At 32.6% G+C, this 25,757-nt stretch overlaps 1 protein-coding gene across 10 annotated transcripts in view; it reads right to left on the bottom strand.

Annotated features, from left to right (window-relative positions):
- Nucleotides 1–378: 378 nt before the first annotated feature.
- LOC114333399 (uncharacterized) overlaps nucleotides 379–25,757 on the bottom strand; it is a 439,275-nt gene continuing 413,896 nt past the window's right edge. For all 10 annotated transcript variants that reach the window (XM_050654879.1, XM_050654875.1, XM_050654878.1 and 7 more), the window contains 3 exons: nucleotides 24,333–24,612; nucleotides 20,266–20,464; nucleotides 379–11,518 (listed from right to left, as the gene is read on the bottom strand). In XM_050654879.1, the coding sequence (XP_050510836.1) occupies nucleotides 11,381–11,518; nucleotides 20,266–20,464; nucleotides 24,333–24,612 (617 nt within the window). In that variant the 3' untranslated portion in view covers nucleotides 379–11,380. The remainder of the gene's footprint in view (nucleotides 11,519–20,265; nucleotides 20,465–24,332; nucleotides 24,613–25,757) is intronic.

The raw sequence follows: 25,757 nt of genomic DNA, 5'->3' as shown, positions 1-25,757 counted from the left end.
AGAGTTTATCGTTACGAGATTATTTACATAGACCATTGGAGAATCGAAAAATTGCGCTAAAATAGCGATTCCGCCAGTGGCGTGGAATTTGGGAAGGAATACATTCACTGCCCCTGTCGTACGCCTCTGGTAGTATTCAGAAACGTGTATTTATCTTAATTTAGTACAATGTACAATACCTACACTTTCTGCCAAGTATGGCAAGGATATGTCAAATAGTTTTAGAGTACTGGCTACAAATAGTTTTTAAATTTTTAAATAAAACACCCTGAAACTCAGTTATATGTGATTTGGGTTAAATCTTAATATTTTGAGGTCTAGAATATATATGAATACTATATGAAATGCGGAAAAAGGGGAATAAAGCAAACACATCCGTAACATTTTCTCTTTTTATTAGACATTAAAAAAAGAAATAAATACAATAAAGTAAGTGCTAAAAGTTAGCTAAACGTTATATATAACTAAATGAGTCTGGGTTTTTGCTGCCAAATAATTGTATTCCTGATCAACTCTTATTTCTTTTCAATCAAAAACAAACTTAAATACTAATTAGTTGACTGCATTCATTACATTATTTATTATTAATTATTAGTAATTGTGAGATTCGGTTATTATACTAGTTATGTGTATAAATATACAGGGCGTTCATAAAAATATCACAAACAATGACAAAGGGACATACGATTCACATCTCAAACAAAATCAATACAAACATGAGCCGACACACTATCATTATAGGACCAATGGCATTCCAGTTTCAAGCTGACTAGAAAAATTATACAGGGGGTTTTTATTATTAACTTTTCGGTTTCAGATCGGAAACTATTGGAAAAATAAGTAAATAAAATGTATAATTTTAACAAAAGCTTTTTCGACCTGGATACTGAAAGATAAAAAAAGATTTTATTTTTCAATTTGTGTTTTATTCTTAAAATATATTTGAAAAAACTGAGAGCCTAAAGAAAGGGCTTTGTAAGAGAACAAGATCCTGCCCAAAAGTTTTTAAATTGTAGCTATTAAATAAATCAGCGAAAGGTTTAAAAAAATATACAGGGAGTTTCATTAAGAATTGTCCATATAGTAACCGGAGAAACCTTCGCACAAAATACGAAGATTTAACATAAAACACTTAAGTAAAATATTCCTACTTATCTAGATACAGAGTGTTTTACACGAATATTCTAAAATAATTTTAGCCCATTGTTTTAACACCTTCCAATATTTTTTGTTCAAACTCGACAAACAGGTTACACATGTTAGAATACTTTAACTGGTGTTAAAAGATAGTTTTTCACTGTTGCCAAAGGCGTCTTGTAGGGATATATACTTCTTTTACCCGTCACAATCTACGCCACTGTCGTAATAATCGTTTCGGCATGTTTTTTTGATTCTTATAACTTTTTACGTAAATATCCTCTTGTTTAAATGTAATAGAGTAAGTAGTTTTCAAGTTATTTGCGTTTAAAGGTAATGGATTCAAAAATATTGTGTATTTTAAACACATAATCTTATTGAATCAATTTATTTAAACGCAAATAACTTGAAAACTACTACTCTATCGCGTTGAGACAAAAGGATGATATTTACGTAAAAAGTAACGAAGAATAAAAAAACATGCTGAAATGATTATTACGACAGTGGCGTAGATTGTGAGGGGGGGGGGAAGGAAGTATATATCCCTACAGCACGCCTCTGGTAACAGCGGAAAACTATATTTTAACACTAGTTAAACTATCCTAATATGTGTAAACTGTTTGTCAAGTTTGAACAAAAAATATTGGAAGGTGTTAAAACAATGGCCTAAAATCATTTTAGAATAGGTATTTGTAATAAAGCACTCTGTATTTCGATAAGGAGAAATATTTTATTGAAGTGTTTTATGTTAAACCTTCGTATTTTGTGCTAAGGTTGATCCAGTTACTATATGGACAATTATTAATGAAACAACCTGTATAGGACCTGAAAGAAGAGATATATTGTATTTATATTAAGTGAATTTCGTCGAACATTAACGTGAAGCTACTGAAAAATAATTTAATAACCTGACAACCAGGTAGTTTTGGACGATGATATCATATTTTTAAGATTCTCAACAAAAAACGATATAGTTCATACAAAATAAATTAGAAGTGAAAAATGAAACAAGAAATACAGAACAAACACTTCCAGCAATTAAGGCTGATCTGTAACTACCTACTTCCTTTCAATCAGTGAGATTCTGATGTTACCCAAACTTAACTTGTAGCCATTTTTTTTTCTAATCAAAGCCAATACCTTAAATGGTCCTGTATAATCTCAAAATTTAAACATTTTCACGACAACCCTGTATAGCAATAAATAGAATTCAACTTCATACATTTTTTCAGGTACAATACAATCCAGAAGAGACAAAAACTGTCTCGTACATCGTTCCAAGTGGGCAGTAACGGATATATCAATAGCAGCATTTCATTTTGCGACGGACATTTGAGTAGTTGAGTTTTTCGATTACGTAAAAACTGCTATACAGAGTAAGCAAAAAAAAACGGGACATACTCAGTTAATACAGTGTATCGGAAGTAGATTTGAAATAGTCGATCAACACTGTATTAACTGCATATTTATGTTCCTTTTTTATTTGGCTTATTCTGTATGTTTATTCATTCCATATTTCTTACAACAATTTTTACATGTAATCAATGACAAAACTGTCTTCATCGACCTACATTTTTTTACTGTGTAAATAATTTGTGTTGAAAACGTTTGGCAAAGAAGAATATGAACAAAGCAAAATTAAAAAATGACAGAAGATTTCGTTACAGAGGAGCATGTTTAGGTTCGCATTATGGAGGTAAGGGTGGAAATGGGAGTTAAGTTGGTTTAGCAGTAAATGGTTGACTTCAATTAAAACATCCTGGGTTAACCGATAATATTATAAAAGGCCCGGTTTCATGTAAAATTTAAATATGTTTCATTTACATATTTCAGGTAAAAATTTTGTGGATCCTTTGCTTTATTATAGGAGTACCGTCTAGTCAGTGTTAATTGTCAAAAGACAAACTCTGTCTACCTCGTTCGCTTATCGCTCCGGACCGGTCTTAACAATGGGCCAAGTCAGATAAATTTAATAATATTTACGACCGCACTAATTGAAGTCAACCATTTTCTGCTAAACAAACTTTACCCAGAAAGCTGGTAGGATTAGCCCATGTGCACGTATCTGAATTGGCAGCGGTACATCAGATGAGTTTCAAATCGAGACGGGTCTAAGACAAGGTGATCAGCTTTCCCCTTTGTTATTCAACTTCGCTTTAGAACACGCCGTTAGTAGCAAATAGATTCGCTGCCCAGAGGGCAAAGGTACCTACTTAGCTTTTGCTATGAAGTTTTTACCCTTTTTGGAATCTGGCCAGGGAAATTGGCCGTAAAGTCAACGAAGATAAGACCAAGTCCGTGGTAGTTACCAAAAATCCAGGACAAAACATTTCAATAAATGAATTCAATTTCGAAGTTGTCAAAGAATTCAAATACTTGGAAGCAGTGATGATAGCCGAAAACAGTTATGAAAAAGCATGAATTAGCAGCTGAACACTGATCCAGCATGAAACAACTATTATTAGCCTAAGGGGAAGAACAGAACAAGTGGGTCGAGGTGGAGGTGTAGGTCGCGGTAGATGCTACTAGTTAAGTCGCGGTCGATCTCGACAGCACATAGCAAGGAGGTCACCCGCGCTGTCAGTCAAAAAGACTGCTTTTGCGATGTTGTGTCAGTCAAGTGATGATATGTCAGCTGTAAATAATCAGATCCTCCTTCATATTGCAAAAATTTACTGAATTTAATTACTTTAGAAATTCAAAAATAAACTGAATACAAAAAAGGGATTATATAAAAAGTATCAACTCAGATCATCCTTGTAGGCCGCGCAGTAGACATCCATGTAAAACAAACTCATTTTATTTTCAAAAGCATCGATGTAAACCTCCTGGATGGCATCGCGCTAAACCTCCACCGCGACTTACTTGCTCTGTTCTTTTCCATTCACTACAATGTGTTTGTTTTACATGGATATCGACCGCGACCTCCACGGCGACCCACTTGGTCTGTTCTTACCCTTAGAACGAAAGATTCTCCGGTCGATCTTTGGGGCTTGTAGAGACGAGATAACAGGAGAGTGGAGACGAAAACACAACCAGGGACTGGGGTGCTCTATGGAAACGAAAACAGTATAATACATCAAGGCAAATCGCATAAGATGGTCAGGAAGACATGTACTGAGAGCAAATGATGAAATACTACTGAATACAACCTTCTGGGAAAGGCCCGATGTCAGGTCAGTTGGTAGCCCAACAAAAAAACGGAAGGATGCAGTACGTAGTGATCTACGTAAGATGGGAATTAAACAATGGGAGATTATTGCATAAGACCGGCAAAAGTGGAGGAAAATAGTAAACGTGGCCAAGACTCGCTTAGAGTTGCAGAGCCAAGAAAGAAGATTAACAAGTTACTACATTATATAGAATGCAGGGAAAAATATAAATGGAATATGCTCTTCTTACTAATAGAAATAACGTATTGAGGTAGTTACTGGAAAGCGATTACGTTCTGTTAATGCCTTTAGCAACTAATATGTAACATATCCATATTTTTAATGAAAAATAATGGACGTACTCGACGGAATATGCTAATAAAGCAAATTCATTCGGACCAAAACAAAATGTAACCAATCATTTGGAAAAAAAAAAGAAAATAAATATCGCGATTTAATAAAAATATACTGAAGCACTTAAAACGCTAGGCTTACACAATAAACAATTAATATATTTTCATTAATTATTTTTGTCATGCACTAGAATCAAAATAAAACTAAGACAACAGTATTTCAGGAAGTAGAGGAGTAATGGTTCAAACATTTGGGACGTTCATTAAAAGATAATAAGTACATATAAAACAGTGCAGCTGAATATTCAAGAAAATATTCGCGACAAAATTGGAACCGGATCACACTGTGCAACAGAAAGAGTAACAGGGAGGGAGAGAGAGAGCAAGTAAGAACATACAGGTTAGGTAGATTGTACCAATCCTTAAATGAAAGATAATCGAAAAAATTTGGAGAAAGCGCCCCCAATTGAAAAAGAAATGCACTAGTTATCTGTTTTACTGTCATATTGTGAAACGTCACTAAAAAGTTTTTGAAAGTGAGCCCTAAAAGCGTTCAATATGTATAATGTATATAACTATTTCATAAAATTACGCAATTTTATAAGGTTTTCTGTACTGAAAACTCAACTATATCAAATGTCCATCTTACAAACTACACAAATGATAAAAAACAAACAAAAAATACTGGATCTACACTATTCCCATACACAACTTGTCAATAAAACGCTCAATAGTCATTGAATAAAAAATACCTAGCTTTACTGTACGCCCCAAAAATTTTATCTGGTGAATATTTTGATTTGATAGGCACTTGGTGATTTTGATTTTTAATCTAACCCCAGCGTTTCTCGATTTAATAATATATCCCAAGACAAGTGTTATAGTGAACTCATAAAATAGAAAACGTTAAATTACAGTTAGATTATATTATTTTAGAGGTTTTCTATTAGTGAAGACTGGGGATATCGAAATTATAATATAAATGCACATTATCTACAATTCTACCTAACAAAACAGGTTTAAGTACACATTTCAATGGAAGAATCATACTACGAGTGAATAGACTCAAAAATGGATTTCATTCTAGCAATATTCCTGTAGTTCTGAGTATTTTATATTTTGATTATACATATTATACCGTAAACGAGCGAATCAGGCTCAAAGGACCATGTGGTGGCCACTTGACATAATGGACTGTCATCAGAACTACTGGACTTTCCGTAGGATAAAATCCCTCTATTCACCTTAGTAATAGAACTATCAAAACTGATTGCACTCTTAAAGACAACTCCATACTTTGAAATAAATTATTCCTAAATACTAAATTCTCCCGCTCTAAATCTTTCCTAACGATTTTACGTATATATTATGTATATATAAACAGTGTGAAAACAACGAGAACAAAATATTGATAAAATCATCAGTGATGCTCTTGTATACATATAATATCAGCATTTAACACAAAATGTTACAACTATACTTAAATATATATAAAAAAATGATTTAACTGAGGTAAGTAGCCGCCATTATTATGTTTAGAGGAACTTCAATTAAAGCGAACCTAAAGTCACTACGAATATATGAAAGGGTCACCGAGGTTTAATTTTTTTTTAAACATTAATCAATTATTTCATAAATATATTTCATAATGCCAGTAATTTCTGAGAATAATTAAACATTATAGAATATCTTTCGTCAGCTTTGATTTGAATTGACCGCCCGCCTCTGCTTCACTGACAAATAATAGTGATTATCTGACATATAATGCAGTTTAATTCGTGCGTATTAATGCGCGGATGTTACTTAACATCCGCGTATTAGACTTGCGGATGTTACTTGACATCCGCGTATTAGACGTGCTGATGTTACTTGACATCCGCACGTCTAATGCGCATTAGACGTGCGGATGTTATTTATAAATATATGCACTCAATGGCTGAAAATGAATCTGAATTAAAATGAAATGGAAAAAAGACCGTTTTAGTGCAATATTCACACCAAAAGTACAGTATCTAGAGCTACCTACATCTCCATGAATTAAAAAATCAATAGAAGCTGGTTGATATATTGAATCAAAGCAGACGTGAATGCCTTAAGATTCCAAACAAGATGTTATTATATCTATAACCACAACTTTAGTAACAGATTATTTGAATCTGTTAATTCTAGAGCTCTTAAATACACATACAATGGTCAGAAGGTTGAAAAAGAATATAGCAAGGAATTTTGATCATGTAAAATACTGGTGATGTCATCTAGCCATCGTTTCAACATCAAAGCAAAAGTGGGGGGAAACTGGTACTAAATAGCATAAACAGAGAAGAGTGGAGAGTTTGGCCTTTGTCCAGGAGTGGGTGCAAACAGGCTGAAGAAGAAAAAAACACTGGTGGCACTGGATAGCATCCCTTCACAGGATTTTTAATCATTAAGTTATTTTGTTACTTGTCAAGTGCGCTTCTTGTAAGATGCATAAAAGAACTTAATTAAAACGATCAAGAACAAATTCAAGTTGACTTTTCTGGACAAATTTAACATATTATTCTCCCAGTGTCATCTGGCAAAATTTGTAAATTGGCTAACAATAAATCTAAAAAATTGGCTATTACTTTCTAAGAATTTTTTTTTCGAATATTTCGTAGGTGACCCTTTGCGTTTTATGTAAATTACTTCTTACTTTCAATACAGGGTGTAGGCCAAAAAGGCAGATCATAAAATAAATCACATTCTGGGACCAAAAATAGTTCGATTTAACCTAACTTTGAAGCAAAAAAGTTTTAAAAACCTTGTACTAACGGTACCACAATAATAATTTAATAGGAACGTACAAAAAAGTTTGGGGTAGTTTAACGGAACAAAGCCCCCATAAAATTTTTATGGGGTGTACAAATTTCACTGTTAATGAGAGATGAACCTGCCATAAGAATTCCACATGTGCATTTTTAATAAAAAATCTCTAATAGTTTTCGATATTGTATTGGAAAAAAATCAATTTTCATTTTATAACTTCAAAGGGCTGTAACCTTTTTTATGTGCACATTTGTACCAAGGTAAGTTAGGTTCAATCGAACTATTTTTGGTCTCAGAATATATGATTTATTTCACGATCTGCCTTTTTGTTACACCCTGTATAATAATAAAAAAAAGTATAGCTGTCGACATATGGTGCGTAACAATTTACACGTAATTTTAATATTAACGATAACTATAATTAACAATAATTAGGTAATTCAAATAATAAAAGTGTTTCTTAATTTATCAAATTCAATCTTAAGATTTACCTTTAGAATTTCTAATACAACTTCAAATTTTAGTAGTTAACAACGACATAACCGGCAACAGACAAGTCCAACTTTTATTACAAAAATATGCTACATAAAAACACTCGGAATAAATAAATAAAACCAAATTAGGTCAGTTTTTTGTGATACAGGTACGCCCGATATATAAATATATCTACAAAAAATAATGAATTTGGCTGAAATATTGTGCAAATTAATTTAGTAGATAAAACATCAATAATCTACAGGAAATGTAAATAAAATCGTCTATAATTTTGGACAAAAAATAGTATATATGTCTCTAGGATACAACGCGCCCAACGAGGTCAGCCTACTGTGAAAAACGACCTATATTATTGTTCATACTTCTGTAACAGGACGTAAACCTCTAAATATTTTTACTTAAACAATAAAATGTCACAAATTTGAAAGATTCAACGCAATATGTTGTGGAATTACTATATGTTTACATCCAAGAAAATGCGCGTCAAATGCATGAGCACTACGTGATAATCTTTAGGACGGCATATTAGTTGGCCGAACAATCGTACAATAGAAGTTAGAAAGAGTAGCGGTGAGTTGTAATCAGTCAATAAGTTCAGGGCCTAATCCAGAGATGGCAACTCTAATGAATTTATCATATTGAATTTATGACATTTCGCTCGTCCTACCCTTCAAAAGCAGACTGTCAAAATGTTCGTGTCATTCAGATTATTATTTACCGAGTTACAGTGTTTGAAGTGACGCTACTTTTGTGATTTTTATGAACAATGGATACAGAGCAATTTCGTGTTGATTTATCCACTTATTTGATGGGAAAAATACCATCCAAACCGAGCAACAGCTCAAAAAGTGTTACAGGGACTCTGCTTCATCGATTACAACAATTAATCGATGGTTTGCTGAATTCAAACGCGGTCGTACCGACACCAATGATGCTGAGCGCTCCGGAATGTCAAATGATGCTATTATTCCCGACCACATCGAAAAACTGCTGAAAATTATTATGGAAAACTGCAGCGTGAAGTTGCAAGAGATAGCTTGAACACTGTAAAGTTGTCTAAAGGTAGCATTTTGACTATTATACATGAAAATTTTAATATTACAAAGCTGTTTTACAAGTGGGTGTCGCGTTTTCTCACACCAGAGCAAAAACAACAATGAATTGATGAATCTCTACGCTGTTTGAACATACTTTTCGGAATAAGTGCGAGTTTTGCGTCGGTATGTTACATTGGATGAAACATGAATCCATCACTTAATTACGGAATTAAATCGGCAGTTATCCGACTGGAGAGCACCCAAAAAAAGCCGCCCAAAGCGATCAAAGACGTAACACACCACCGGTAAGGTTCTGCAACCAGTATGGAATTATTTTCATTGACAATAAATGAAATCGTACAAGCTTTATTTGTTCAAGAAAAAGTAGATGAAAACGATGGCAAAAATGCACGAATTGGATTTGGAATTGCTTCTGCACCCACCGGGTAGTGCAGAACTGGCCCCCAGCTATTACCACCTTTTTTCCGATTTAAAAAAATGCTCCGTGGCAAGTGACATCGCTCCGATGAGTAAGTAAACGCTGAAACTGAAGCTTATTTTGAAGGAAAGATAAATCTAGATCTAAAAGATATATCTTAAAAGTGATATAAAGAGAATAATGTTTGCAAAAAAATGTTGTTTTACTAGCTAGGCCCGGGCTTATTGACCGACACATACATATACTCGAATAGGATCTGTTTCTACTATAATTGTTTGGGCGCGATTTTTCTTGGCTGTGAACAGCCATAACGACGAAAATGTTGCTGTAATTTTTTTAACAAATTTGGATTTGTAGCTATTAGACGCTACTTATAGACGGAGAGGCAGCGCTGAAAAATCTCTTTGAATTTAATAAAGCTAAATTTTTCACAGTTGATTACTGTGATTGTGTAGAGAAACATACTGCGGTTGATCAAGCGAAACGTAGAACAGGGGTTACTGTAGGGTATCAAAGTTGCTTTCCTACGAAGGTAATTAAATCCATTTACTAAGGCTGAAAATCAGTACACACATTCTAAATTGAATGTCAATAAGTTATTATAGTCGGTCAGCTGTATAACGGGACAGAGCCGGTCGGTCGGCCCCAATGAATGTACAGGGTTATTCACTATATTTTGACCCCCTTTTAAACTGCTTTATTTACAGAATTAGAAAAAAATGTAAAATACAAAAGTTATTCGATTTTTAATTATGATTTTTTGAGATATATATCGTACTAGTGACGTCATCCACCTGGGCGTGATGACGTAATCGACTATTTTTTTTAAATGAGAATAGGGGTCGTGTGCTAGCTCATTTGAAAGGTTATTCAATTCTCTATACAGTACTCTAAACATTAAGATCATTATTTATACAGGGTGTCCAAAAAAAGTTTTTGAATTATTAATTAATTTAACAATTAATTTAATTAAAAAACTTTTTTTGGACACCCTGTATAATTAATCATGTTAATGTTAATATTACTGAATAGGGAATTGAATAACCTTTCAAATGAGCTAGCACTCGACCCCTATTCCCATTTTAAAAAAATAGTCGATTACGTCATCACGCCCAAATGGATGACGTGACTAGTACGATATATATGTCAAAAAATCATAATTTAAAAATAGAATAACTTTTGTATTTTACATTTTTTCTAATTCTGTAAATAAAACAGTTTACAAGGGGGTCAAAATATAGTGAATAACCCTGTACATTCACTGGGGCCGACCGACCGGCTCTGTCCCGTCATACAGCTGACCGACTATAATAACTTTTATTTATATTTAATTTAGAATGTGTGTACTGATTTTCAGCCTTAGTAAATGGATTTAATTACCTTCGTAGGAAAGCAACTTTGATACCCTCTCAATAACCCCTGTTCTACGTTTCGCTTGACCGACCGCAGTATGTTTCTCTACACAATCACAGTAATCAACTGTGAAAAATCTAGCTTTAGTAAATTGAAAGAGATTTTTCAGCGCTGCCTCTTGGACTATTATTTGTTTCTGTTAGAAGAGTTTTTAATATTATTAGTCGTTTCCACAGTAGTTTCTGTTGAGCGTGTGGTACTTACTCATGTTTCTCCAGAAAGTTACACAGACAGCTGTATTAAAATGAGTTTTACTATTTGAAATTTAAAATAAACATTGACATTTTAACAATGACAATTGGCAATTGACATTAACAAAACATTTTATTATCACAGTTCTTTTTAGTGTATCGATAAATTATACCTCGGGCAATTTTTTTACGAAGAAAATTTGAAAAAACTGACCTAACAACGTGATGAAGCGTAATTTCAATCGGTACATTTCCCCAAGAGAGAGCAGCCTTCAAAGGATAACGTAATTTTTCAGAGAGAAAACGACGGACGATTGAGAAACGACCAACCGCGAAATTTTCGATTCGGGTCCGTTCTTCTTCTCCCAATCGAGTTCTACCTGCTCTTACACTTTTCTATCGCGCACTCGACGGCTTTCGTGATGTTGTCGAAGACCGGCACTTGTTTCCTGTTCGCTAAGTCCGACAGATACACTCTCGCTCTGTTGTAATCTTTGACGGCATTTTTCGTTAACTGAAAAGAAAAAGATACGTTAATATATTGCTTGAAGTAAATATAAATGAACAAATTTACAGTATCGGAAAAAATATAACGTAAGTATTCACTTTAAACGGAAGGAAGTGAGAGAAACTTATTTAAAACCGCATAGCCATATTATCCCCAAAATATCTTGTCGGAAATTTAATAGTGGAAGCAACTCAGGAGGTGAAGTTCAACATTGTTGCCAAACTTATTGTTTTTATCTGACCTGTCGTCTTTTTTTATCATGTGCTAACACGGTTACTAATAAACCAAGTATATAAGTTATACTGAGAATAAATCCGGTATAGTCAAAATCACTACCAATAAATATGGAATAACTTATACTTGATATAGTCCAGGAACCGAAGCTTTTCAGCTCGCAATTTTTACAGAATGGATCGATTTGCTTGAAAATTTGAGAATAAGTAGTGGATAGTCCAAGAATCAAAATCTATATGATGCCGAAAGGCGCTTTTACCATGGGGGTGGTTGCCACCCCACCTTGGGGGTGGAAATTTGTTATTATATTTTGACTGCAAAAGTTGATAAAAACATTCATTTTAAGCAAAAAATGTTCTATACATTTTTTTGATAAAATTAATATTTTTCGATTTATTCGATATCGAAAGTGTTAGTTTTATATCGAAAAAATCAATGCTTTTCGATAGTATACTCATTTACGATTCACTCAATTTTTGCCGTAGAAAAATTGTTTTCAAACCAAGTTCTTGGGATTTAAATAACCTACAATTTCATATTTAGACATTGTTTCGTATCTCTGATGCTAATCTTTCTATTCTGAAGAAAATGGCTATTCGCTTTTAACTCCAGTTTTTTTTAAAACTAATCATTCTAAGCCAGTCACACTTCTCGATTCTATTACTAATACATAAATAAAGAAGTATGAATAATGCCAATGACTAAAAACACTGATAACTTACATTATTAAGCTTCCAATTGGATTTCTCCTTTTTTTATATATTGATTTTTTAACCGTAACGTTTTCATTTTTTATCCTAGAAAGTTTTGTAAAAAAGAATTTTGTATGTCTCCACAAGATCTATAAGGCTATTAATACTAAATCCTTTTAAAATTTTAAGTCGCAAAAAGAGGTGACTGTAAAAGGGTTGGTAAAGGTGGTTTTTGCATGTTATTAAAAGTTTTAATTGTCAATAGCTCACTCAGTTTTTGCCATAGAAAAAATTTTTACTAACCCCGTTCTTGGGAATCAAATAGGCTACAATTTTAGATTTACATATTTTTTCGTATCTCTGATGATAATCTTTCTATTCTGAAGAAAAATTAGCATCTTTCTATTCTGAAGAAAAAATTTTTTTTTCAAACTACAAAAATTCGTTATTTGCTTTTAACTCCATTTTTTTAAAACTAATCATTCTAAGCCGCTCAAACCTCCAGAACCTATTAATAATACATAAATATAGACGAGCAAATAAGGTCAATGACTAATTTTAATTAGGGTGGTAAGTAGGGGGAAGTTTCCGATCACTTTTTAGCTGAAAAAAATAGGGACTGACATTCTTTTCATAATAAGTCACTTAATTTTTGAGCTAGAGACTTTTTTATTTCTGTAGATAGATATTTTTAAATATTTAAATTAGTTTCAACAAGTTATCCTCGAAAAATGCACAGTTTTTTCGTCTTTTGAGTTTGAAACTACAATATTTAGTATTTGACGAAGAAGAGCTAACATATAATAAAGTATAGCTCGATTACTATTGGTCTTAAAGAAAATTTAAAAAAAACTGTTTTGTTTATTTTTTCAAAAGGTACATTTTTGTCAAGCAAGGTTGTTTTGATAAAACGAAAACTTTTTGAGTTATTAGCAGAAAACTGATTAAAAACATTGATATTTTCGATATAAAACTAACACTCTCGATAGCGAATAAATCGAAAACTATTAATTTTATCAAAAAAATGTATAGAACGTTTTTTTGCTAAGAATGAACGTTTTTACCAACTTTTGTGATTAAAATATAATAAAAAATTTCCACCCCATGGTAAAAGCGCTTTTCGGCCTCATATAGATTTTGATCCTTTTTATTTATATACATTTTATGATTGTAAGTATATTTATTATATAATTTTTTTTCAGAAAATACGTATTTAGTTAAAAATTTTTTCGACAATTATTGTTCAGAAATCATTTGTGGCATTTTTCAATGTGTTTGCGTGTGTTTTATTCTTTTATTTTTTTTTAATTTTTGGTACTGTTTTAATAAAAATTTTTGAAAAGTAGTAGTATTAAAATTAATTTAATATTTAAATAAAATATAAATAAACTGTTTAAAGTATATTAATTTCGTTGAAATCATATAATAGAAGTATAACTTCTTACGTGGTACAAAGTACACACACATTCTTTTTTTTTAATATTCAAATAATGAACTAAAATTTAATATTTATTATTATATTATATTATACTACTTATTCTCAAATTTTCAAGCAAATCGATCTATTCTGTAAAAATAGCGAGGTTTTGTCCTATTTTAAGCTTCATTACTTGGGCTAATATAGGTTATACTGGACATAAGAATTTAGTCCAAGCTTATACCGACCCAAACCCACGGTTATTAGACTTTATTACGGTTGTCTTGTCCGACGGTGGTGGGGAGACTTATATTTTTGACTTTACGTCACAAGAGTTTACATTCCCATATTTTTAAATTATTTTCGATCATTGAATGTGTGTTATTGTGTATATATGTGTATTATTTGTGTTATTATGAAATAATAAGACAAATAGTACACATTTTATCTTATACCGGGTGGTGAGGTGAATCGTAAAAACGGCCATAGGAAACTCAGTGTAAAATTCTGAATTGTTGAATTCCTGCTTCCCTAATTATTCTACATCAAAAGTCATGAGAGAATACTTGTAGAGAATTAAAATCTGTATTAAAATCAAAAGTAAAAATTGTTCTACGATTTAAATGCATTCCAAAATTTTGAAAAATATGATACATTTGCCACAATAGGTATGCGTGTAAAAGTAAGACCACACGTTACTATGCTGACAGTGCTCACACCATTGACTGAATAAAAAAATCTTTATTATTAATCCTTTCTCAGCAACTAAGGGTATCTTATCAACTGTATTGTTTTTAAACAATAGATGATAAAATAAAAATATTGACAGTTCAAAAATGTGAACATTATTGCATTGTGTGTGGCCTAAGTTTGGGCTGAAAACTAAAATGTATTACATTTTTACAAAATTTTGGAATATGTTTAATTACGTAGACCAATTTTAACAGTTATTTCCAATACAGATTTCAATCCTCTTCAAATAGTTTCTAATGTCTTTTGATGTAAAATAATTATTAGGGAAGCTGGAATTCAACAGTTCAGAATTTTACATTGAGTTAATGCAAAACTTTGACGCATGTCAAAATTCTCAATGTGTTTTAATTGTATTCATTTTTTTCGAATCCTGAGAAAACTAATAAATATTTTTGAAAAATTTAAACTCAGAATGAAAGACTACATTATTACCGAGGGCTGAAAGTCCCTGAAAACTTCTATAATGTTTATTTTAATAAGTTACAGGGCTGAAAATAAAAGAGAAGTGTGATATTTAATTTCAAATATTTCATTCAATAGAATCTGCTTGTTTATTCTAAGGGGCTTTCCGCCCTCGGTAATAATGTAATCTTGCATCCTGCGTTTAAATTTTTCTAAAATACTTGGTTTTCTCAGGATTCGAAAAAAATCATATTACGATTCAAATGACAGTAAACTCTTGTGACGTAATCTCACCCTTAATGTTCATTGGTTAGTCGATTTAGGCAACCGTAGTAATGTCTAAGAACCGTGACCCAAACCCTTGTTTAAGTCTGGTATAACCTATTTTATGACTGTCAAAGTCACTTGAAAAAAAAATCGACCTGTCTTTTCAAGTTTTAGAATTGCCACCCCGTATAAACTAACATGAATAATTATTAGGGTTGAGATAATAAAATTGAGTATTTTCGACGTATGGGACTCTTTTACCATGTTCTTGAAGAATACAAACAAAAATTTTTTGATAAGATTACTAAACACACTAAAAGATAATAAAGACAGTAAGTAAAACACAAATATTTGATGCAATTATAATTCCAGGAACAATAAACCTAAATAAGGCAAAGTCATAAGTCTCTGATTAGATTCATATCTGTCCCTAAAAACTTCAGCCAAATTAGACACTCTGACTTTATATTAAGATGACAAGGTATTCATCTATAAAAATTCAAATTTGCATTCATGGATCACGTATATACTTCACTATTATATTCATAAATAGTAGTCATTTGTTATGCTCGTGATCTGGCAACCGATCAAGTTTAGTTTGTTGATTCATGTTAATATCTTAAGACTTAGTTTTCATTCAAAAGTAAATAAAAAATAAGTAAATATTGTAAATCTTATTTTTGTTCTCATTGTATGTCTCAATTTCGGTTTATAGATGATGCTTACTTCATTTCTGTGTAATCTATAAGTGGGATGGCAACAAACCATACTGGAGTCAGATGGAGTGTTATTTAACTGAGTAAGCACTTGCAGGAATACCAGATAGTATGCAGCTTCAATGATCTCGGATCTAGTACAATTAACGATGGCAACTGAAAAGCAGAGATTTGGAGTCGCATTGGTATGACCATCTCCCAACTAAAGTTTGGAAAGAGATATATATCTCTCGAAAAATCAAGATGAGATTGGTGAATGCATTTCTATTTTCATATACGGGACATAAACTTGGACTCTTTGCGCACCACAAGAATGCCACAGAATTGTTACATTTGGGATGTGGTGGTAAAGAATGCTGCGCATACCTTGGATAGCAAATGTTTCCATTCTTAGCAACCTGGCATTAAAAAAGGCGGACCAAAACATGTCTGCAGCGAATTCTACAGTTCTTTGGTCACGTGGTTGGCAGAGAGGACGATAATTTAGAGAGATTAATTGTTTCTGGAAACGCTCCGGAAGATCCAGAGGAAGGTCACCAACCAGACGGTCCGATCAAATTCAGAATTCAGTGTGCTATTCATTCTGCAAAACCCCTAGAGCAACTGAAGATAGACAAATGGAGAAGATTTGTCATGGTAGGGGAGTCCAAGCGGGGATTTTTGCAGTTACTCGAGCGCGTCAGATTATCATATGGGGAGAAATCTGGTACCCTGCAGATGTACCTCTACCATATATTGGCTCTAACCTGCGAGCAGTCGCGCTAGATAAAATCTAACATTTTCTCCTTTTTCGCGATAGCTTGATGAAAAAATTTGCAATTTTGAAAAAATTTCGTAAGTGCCTCGAGGAAGGGTGTAGTAATGCGTAGGTATTTCTTATTCTTTTTTTGGAATTTATGGCCAATTTTGGGGAAAGCCAAATATTTTTAATAATTGTTAGAAATAATATTTCTAACATAGCAAGTAAATAAAAATACTATAAAATAGAAATTTGTTGTAAATTCGTATTGTGAGATAAAATCTAACACGCGACTGTTCACGTTACAGAAGTGAGCGCGACTGCTCCCGGGTGAACACAGGGGCGTTCGTTAAGGGGGCCCGAAAAAAAATCTATCCTTAAAAATATGTACTCGAAATTGTCAGATTAAGATAAGGTAAGTTAAGTACATGCAAAAGAGTGTATATTTCAAAAATCTGACGAATTGAGCGAGGCGTAAGGAAATATGGTCAACAAGATTCACAAAGAAAAGCGAATATTTTGCGAAATGAACGTCATATAGAAAATCTAAAAAATACTTGTTCAATATTTTTCAAAAATCTATCGAATGATACCAAACATGACGCCCCACGGAGAGGGGTGGGGGTAAATTTAAAATTTTAAATACAAATCTCGCGATATTTCGCAAAATAAACATCAGATCGAAAAACTGCAAAATACACTTATTCAATATTTTTGAAAAATCTATCGAATGGTACCAAACACGACCCCCTACGGAAGTGGGGTAGGGGGTTACTTTAAAATCTTAAATAGGAGCCCCAAATTTTTATTGCAGATTTGGATTCTTTACGTAAAAATAAGCAACTTTTATTCGAAACATTTTTTCGAATTGTGGATAGATGGCGCTATAATCGAAAAAAAAGATTGTTGGAAATGGAAAATTAAATTAAAAAATGAAGTCCCCACTAAAATGGAAAATTTTACAACTTTTTTTGGTTTTAGGACCTAATAATCACAACCCAATAGGTCCCCAAAGCCCTCGAGTGACTGCAAATTTAGCATACTTTCCTCCCCTACTATCAGGAGTATTGAAGGAAATGACCCTCGATAATGGAGAAACGACGAGAGTGACAATATACAAGCTATTTAAATTGAATGAGAGATAGAGATTTACACTGTTACTAATAAAACACTCGTATTCTAAGGTTATTCCGTATTTATATCTAGAATAGTTATCCTAAGTATAAGGTAGATATATTACGAAAATAATTCGTTACTAATAAACTAGGTATAAGTTAGATATAAGTGTTCCTACTTTATTCCGAAATAATAGTTTGGCAACGTTGCAATCTTCTGCACAAATACATAGAACAACGATATATTGTGTCAAATATGTCAATTTTGATTTTTCTCTGTAACTGACAAACCAAATTAACATAGGTGAAAAGTTTTCGGAATGATAAAAATGAGTGTTTATTTATTTTTTTAAATACGTTTAAAATACCAGTATTCTTCTTTCATATGGTTTCCAAAGAATTTCTGTATCATTATTATTTTCTGAACAATAACATTGCAAAAATAGTTCTTATGGGTAAACAAATTGAATAAAATTTAAACTAATTAACGAATCATCTTGAAATTTTTTGTGCATTATGTTGTGTTTGACTCAACTTTTCATGCAATATCGAATTTAAATAAGTTAATTACCTATTAAGTTTTCTAAAAACCTTATACCATCTTTAGAAAACCGATATTTAATTCTGAATTCCTTATCAGTGTACTGTGAAAAGGAATTTATTCTATCTTTGAGAAGTTTCCTTTTTCGTGTATTTTCTATCATGTTAATTAAATTATCAACTTCTTCGAAAGCCCCAACACCCCTTAAACACATTTTTTTTATTATTTAATTACAAAACAAATCAAAAGATAATATTTATATTTTTGCCTCTGATGACACTGACAGTCATAAAATAGGTTATACCAGACTTAAACAAGGGTGTGGGTCGGTATAAACCATAGATATATAATACTCTAGATTGCGCCTTACGATCTTAAAATGGGTGACGGTTGCAACAGAGATAAATGAGCCTATTTGGTCGGTAGTCTCTTTCTAATTCAAGGGGAGTATCGACGACGTCACTATCCTACTCTGTCGTCGAGTATTTTAGATGGTTTGACAATTCGAGCGGATGGCGACGAGAACTGGTCGTTTGTCTTCGGACGTGGATAATCCTGGTTCGAATCCTGTACCAATCTTTACTTTTTTTATTTTTTATTTAATCAATATGCGTTTATTAGATATTATTACATCTCTAAAGTAAATCTATCCAAAGAAATATATAACAAATAAGAAAAACTGTATAGGTACCTATAGATTTTTAAAAATATAAAAGCCAATGTTATTTTTTTAATAAGTTAATTGTAGAATAGTATAAAGTAATTGTTAAAAATATTCGTAAAAAATTACCAATAATTAATATCAACATAATGTACCATCGATTTATTAATTGAATCGGTCATTTCAAAACCAACATGAGTCACATATTCCTAATTTTACAGAAGAGCAAAGAAAACTAACTATTCATAGTCGAAAGATGGATGAAATGGATGACATCAAAATTCAGAGTTATATTGTAGTTTTGTTGCTAATGTTTTTACTGGACTGGTGTCGTTTTTGCACACAACGTTTATCTTAAAGGAGTCTATTCCTCTCAAAAAGTTAGTTTCTGAAAATTGTGGACTTTGCTGTTTTTGAAATGACCGATTCAATTATAAGTAATTAGACATTATTTTTATTTATGAAACTATTTTTACAATTTTTTAAAAAAGTAGAAGCAAAACAAACATTCACATCATTCGAATAAGGACGAATTTATATTAATAACGAATGACTTTTATTTTACTATGCAGTTCACAAATTATGTATTCCAATATTAACTTACTATACATACATTTATTATCTGCTAGATTTACTTAGGTCCATTTTTCAGATGTAAAAATATCTAATAAACGCAATATTGATTAAATAAAAATAAAAAAAGTAAAGTTGGTATGGGATTCGAACCACGATTACCCACGTCCGAAGACCAAAGACCATTTCCCGTCACCACCCGCTCCAACTGTCAAGACATATTACTCGATAAAGTGGGATATTCACGTCGTCGATATTCCCCTTAAATTAAAAAGAGACTACCGACCAAATAGGCTCATTTATCTCTGTCGCAACCGTTACCCATTTTAAGATCGCAGGGCGCAATCTAGAGTATTATATATCTATGGTATAAACTTGGACTAAATTCTTATACCAAGTATAACCTATATCTTAGTTATTCCATGTTTATTGGTAGTGATTTTGCCTATACCTGATTTATTCTCAGTATAACTTTTATACTTGGTTTATTAGTAACAGTGTTAGAATAAAAGGTTTTTGCGAAGAAAACTTAAATTTTCATTTATTAAGTCGCCTAGTTCGAAAAACCTCGTATTCCAGTTTATAAAACGTGATCTAGATCGAAATAGTAAATTATAAAACAATGTATGTATATATCACTCACCGTTTCTTTGCCGATCATACAATCATCTGGAAGATTTTGGATGCACAAGACCATATCTTTATTAAGACCCAAATAGAAAGCTGCCAAAATGATGCTGGTCATTGATCGAGTGTCGTTCGTGATCACAATTAGTAGTACTTTACTTTTGTCTAGGCCCTTTTTCCAATCTAGAACATCTGAGGAATTGCTTCGGATATACCTGAAATAAAACGAAAGGCATATAGTAAAGCAATATAGCAATGGTTTTGTTACATATTGTAGCAATATGTATCATTTTGGTCATTATTTAAAAGGTAGGTAAGAGAATGGTACGACTCTAATGAGTAAGATCTATCTTCTTGGTTGAGAAAGGGCGTAGTTAGGAATAGATCGAAGGACCACCAGCCATGGGATAAAAAGAAAAGTGGTTTACAAGTCACAAATTTTATTGTATGAAGAATGGTGAATAAAAAACTAGGATGGTAATGTACATACAATTGACGTATGATACTGACATACGTATAACACTGACGTTGGACTGTCACTTCACTTCACTGTATAACTACTACAACGATAAGGTTTTCTGCGTACAGGAATGTTCTAGGCTACGCGTAATACTGGCAACATTGCTTTTGCGTTATTTTTAGCGGCATGAAGATTGCGATATTAAGCGACTGGCGACTGTTCTTTCTGAGGACTGATAGCGAACTGCACTTGAAACTAGAAAGACGCGGTAAACTTTTCGTTTTGGCGGCTTTTTAAGGGACCGGTTGAGTGATTTCTGAGATCTAGGATTGGTTTGTGTAACGAACATTTTGTATAGGGTGAAGCGTTATTTCACCACTTCTTGTGGTGCCATCTTCATTAAAGGTTTGCAACAACCTCAGCGAAGTAATGCATATCTTCTGCAGCTCGAGTGAATGTGAGTACAAACGAGTCCAATGTCTTTTATTCCCTTCTTGCCTTGTATTTTCCCTTCTTCTTCTTGTGGTGCTGTCCTGTCTCTTTTAGTGGAGGTTAGCGACTACACTGGCAAATCTGTCTATGTCCAATGCGGCTCTAAACAAAGATGTTGAATCAAGGCCGATCCAGTCTAAGATATTTTTAAACCATGAAATCTTGTGCCTACCGGGACCCGTTAGGGGTTGAGAAAACTCTCAATCTTCCCCTGGATTATCAGGGGATAATCCAGATAATAAAATAATATATAAAAAAATGAGAGTCGGAAAAAAATGGAGGGTATCAGAAAAAATTGAGGGAATCAGAAAAAATGGAGGGTGTCAGAAAAAATTGGAAGGAAATGCGATAAAATAGGAGGATGTCAGTGGCGTGCTGGCCATATAAATAAATCGGTGCAATCACCGAGAGGCCGCGGCCTCTTGAGGCCGGTCAAATAGGTTTTTCACAAATAATTTTAGATGTAACAAAAATAAATATTTTTTTAATTTTCAATCGAATGTTAATTTTGCTAATAATATTAATAAAACATTTAAAAATATATATATATATATATATATATATATATATATATATATATATATATATATATATATATATATATATATATATATATATATATTTTAATTGTGAACTACAGTTTAAGTCAATGAATAAGAATCTATTTACATAAATCGATTGCTACAGATAATATTTTTTACTTTTATACATACAAGTATATTTACGGTTTTCCAATTTCCTTCCAACATTTAATATGTACTCTGCAGAATATAAAAATTTCTTGCAGATTTTTGATCCAATTATTGGAAGTATCTAAGACGATTTGATCAAGACAAATCGTTTTATGGTGATAAAACTACATCCTACAAAGTTTGATACAATAAAAAATGGTATACCTTTAACGGCATTTAAATCATTTACTGAAAAATTAAGAAATTTTTATCCTACCATATCTGCGACTGCAATTAGAGAAGAACTCGTGGATTTTGCTGAGAAATTGATTGTATTAAAAAATAGAATTTTGCAAAATACTGAAATTATAGAAGATCCAGTTAATGATAAATATGTTCAGTCTACAGAAAATATGAAGGATCCTATTATTAATCAGTGATATTGAACCTAAGTGATATTGAACATGAAGTAACAAATGACAATGTTGTTGATAACGTGAAAACTTCACCTCCGTGTGGTACTAAAAAGTGTAAAGATTGTATAGCTTGCAGTTACGCTGTTTTGCATAAGTACAACTTATATCAGTGTGCTTATCCAAAGTTAAAGAGTTTATAAGCATTTATTAACTATTTCAGTGACACAAGTATCTACCGAAAGAAGCATTTCAACGTTGAAATACATAAAAAAAATCGTTTAAGGTTAAGAAGTACTTGAACACAAGATCACTTGGAAACATTTATGCTTATGGCTATAAAAAAATAAGCTTTGTATAAGCTTATAATGATGAAATAATCGACGAATTTTCTCAAAAATCTACTTTAATGCAGAAATTATTGATCGAGAGTTAGTAATTATTTTATAAAATAATTGCAAAAGAATGTTTAGCTTATTGCGTTGTATTAACATTTTAATAGTATATTATGCAACGAGCATTTAATGATGGTCATTATGAAGCGAGTATGAGGGATTCGTTTAGAATACGAGCTTCATAATGATAATTAAATGCAAGTTGTATACACGATTATTTCTATGATTATTCACAACAAAAAATTTCATCGTGAATGCCATTATCGCTATTCTATTGGTTAAAAATCTGTATCTTAATGAAAATCTGTATCATAGTGACGTTAATTATGATACAGGTAGTGAAATCATAATTGATATATTATAGTATGAGAATAGAAAAATATTATTATAATAAAGTATTTGCACTGTATTTGTTTTTGTACTCTCTTGTATAATTGATTTACTAAAATTCAACTTAATACATAATTGAAAAATTCTCAAAATTTTATTTTATTTTTATCTTAATTACATAAAATTCATATTTTACTTATTCAGGAAATTATGGTTTCTGCTTTACTGAATACAATATGGTCATACATGTCATTTATTATTTGTAAGATTCTTCTTCTTAAAGTTCCCTCTCCTATCGGAGGTTGAATATTATAATGGCTATGGTCACTTTGTTGACTGCTGCTCTGAATAGTTGTAATGAACTACAGTTAAACCATTCTCTGCGTCTCTGCGTCTTCTTCCTATGCTTCTTCTTCCTGGGACCCTTCCTTGCATAATAATTCTCAGCAACTCATATTTTTCTCCTCTGGTAATGTGACCCAAATATTCCAGTTTTCTAGTTTTTATACTTTTCATAATTTCTAACTCCTTATTTAAACGTCGTAGCAATTCAACATTGGTAATCCTTTGAACCCACTGAATTTTCAATATTCTTCTGTAACACCACATTTCGAACGCTTCTATTCTTCTTATGTGTTGTCTCTTCAATGTCCAACTTCCATTCCGTATAGCAATATAGAAAATATGTAGCATCTTAGAGCCCTCAATGTTAGAGGCAACTGAAGGGCTTTGTTTGTAAGCAGTGTCTTCATTTTTATAAATGCTTGCCTTGTAGTTTCAATTCGGACTTTAATTTCTTTGCTTTGGTCATTTCTGTCATCAACCCAGATTATAAGATTGCTTATTCTTAAATAAAAAATATAGCAAATTAAAAAAAATCGTTGAATTCAAAGTTTTATGCTTGATTTAAAAATAATTTACATTTTTGTTTATTTATTTGATTTTGTAAATAACGAATAAAACATCCTGATAATAGAATGTAGAATGAGGATGGGAGGCCGCTTTTCTATAAAATCACCGGGCCGCTTGAAAAGTTCCAGCACGCCACTGGAGGATGTCACAAACAATTTAGTACAGTGACTATAGAAGGCAATTGATTGTATTCCCCGTCGCATGGCGACGAGCAAAATCACTAAGTTGTTAATAACTGTTAAAAATAGGAAAGGTCATGGGGTCATGTGTTTCGTAATGATGAGTAGTCTGCCACAGCTTATAGTGGAAGGCAAAGTTGAAGGTAGAAGTGGATTGGGTAGAAAGAAAAATCCGGGCTCCGAAACTTAAAGGAATATTTTTTAATTATAAGATACATAAGATTCACTTACTTATCTTCATCACAGCCATTAAACGTATAGCATTCTCCTTCCCTCAATGCAGGATTGTAGTATTTCAATCCGTGTTCTTTGATTAAAGGTATCGCTATCTCGCTTCTCCATTTATGTAACGACGACATGGAACCACCTAAAAATATATCACTGCTGGGAACACTCTCGTCGTTGGTTTCCTCCGGAGGGGCTTCCATTAGACAACTGACGTGCGTGTTGTTGAGACTGCAACTGTTGTTATTTGTAGAACATTGCCTCTGGAAAGACTGTGTCGCCCAAACTGAAATAGACATGAAATATATCAAATTATAAGCGTAGAAAAATTAGATCTATAAAAGATTTTCAAAACTAATGTGTTAGAAATAACCTTGCTAAATATTTTTGCAATATTTTTATATGTACTGTCTATCAATACAGAAGCTCCAGGAACTGGAAGAAAACCATTTTCTCAGTTTTAAGCCTTCCCCGTCGTATTACTGTGTTATTTGCACATTTTTGGGACCTTTCAATACAGGATTTTTCAAAATGTATATATTTTTGTACCAAGAAAATATATTACAACGTCTTGAATTATTTGAAATAGTCGTGCCGTCATTTCGATGAAGTTAGCTGCAGGTCTTGATTCTAAATCAACCATCTCTCTCTTTCTTGTCGTTTCCCCATTACTGAGGATCGTGGTTTCTACCAATATTCCTAACAATGTTTCTCCATTGGTCCCTATCTTCAGCTGCTCTAAGAGCTTCGCAGAATGAGTTTCCAGCTGAATTCTTTATTTGGTCGGACCATCTAGTTGGTGATCGTCCTCTTGATCTTCTCCCCGGAACGTTTCCAGAAACAATTAATCTCTCCAAACTGTCGTCACCTCTGCGAACCACGTGACCAAAGAATTGCAGTATTCGTTGCAGACATATTGTGGACAGCCTTTTTTTAATCTCGAGTTGGTTTAGAATGGAAAAGTTTGTCCTATGAGTTGTCCAAGGTATGCGCAGCATTCTTCTCCAGCACCACATCTCAAAGGCATCAATTTTTTGGCGCTCGCATGCGCGAAGAGTCCAAGTCTCTGCTCCGTATAGAAACATTGAGAATACAGGGGCATTCACCAGTCCCATCTTGACATTCTGAGAGATAGATCTGTCTTTTCAAACTTCATTCAGGCGACTCATCGCATTTTTTGCCATACCAATACGTCTCCGAACTTCTGCTTCACAGCTACCATCGTTAGTTATACTAGACCCGAGACACACAAAGGTGTTTACTATCTGGTATTCCTGCAACATGTTAGTCAGTTGAATAGTGTCGAATCTGTCGACCACCATTATTTTTGTGTTAGCTTTATTGATTTTTAGACCAACTTTATTGCATTCGCACTCAACTCTTCGCAGGAGATCAAAACCAATAAATCAACCACGTGTCGATGCTATTACG

This window comes from Diabrotica virgifera, chromosome 6 (assembly GCF_917563875.1).
Source record: "Diabrotica virgifera virgifera chromosome 6, PGI_DIABVI_V3a".
NCBI classification, from domain to species: Eukaryota; Metazoa; Arthropoda; class Insecta; order Coleoptera; family Chrysomelidae; genus Diabrotica; species Diabrotica virgifera.
The sequence above is the reverse complement of the archived record's forward strand: the minus strand, read 5'-3'. Positions and strand labels throughout refer to the sequence as shown.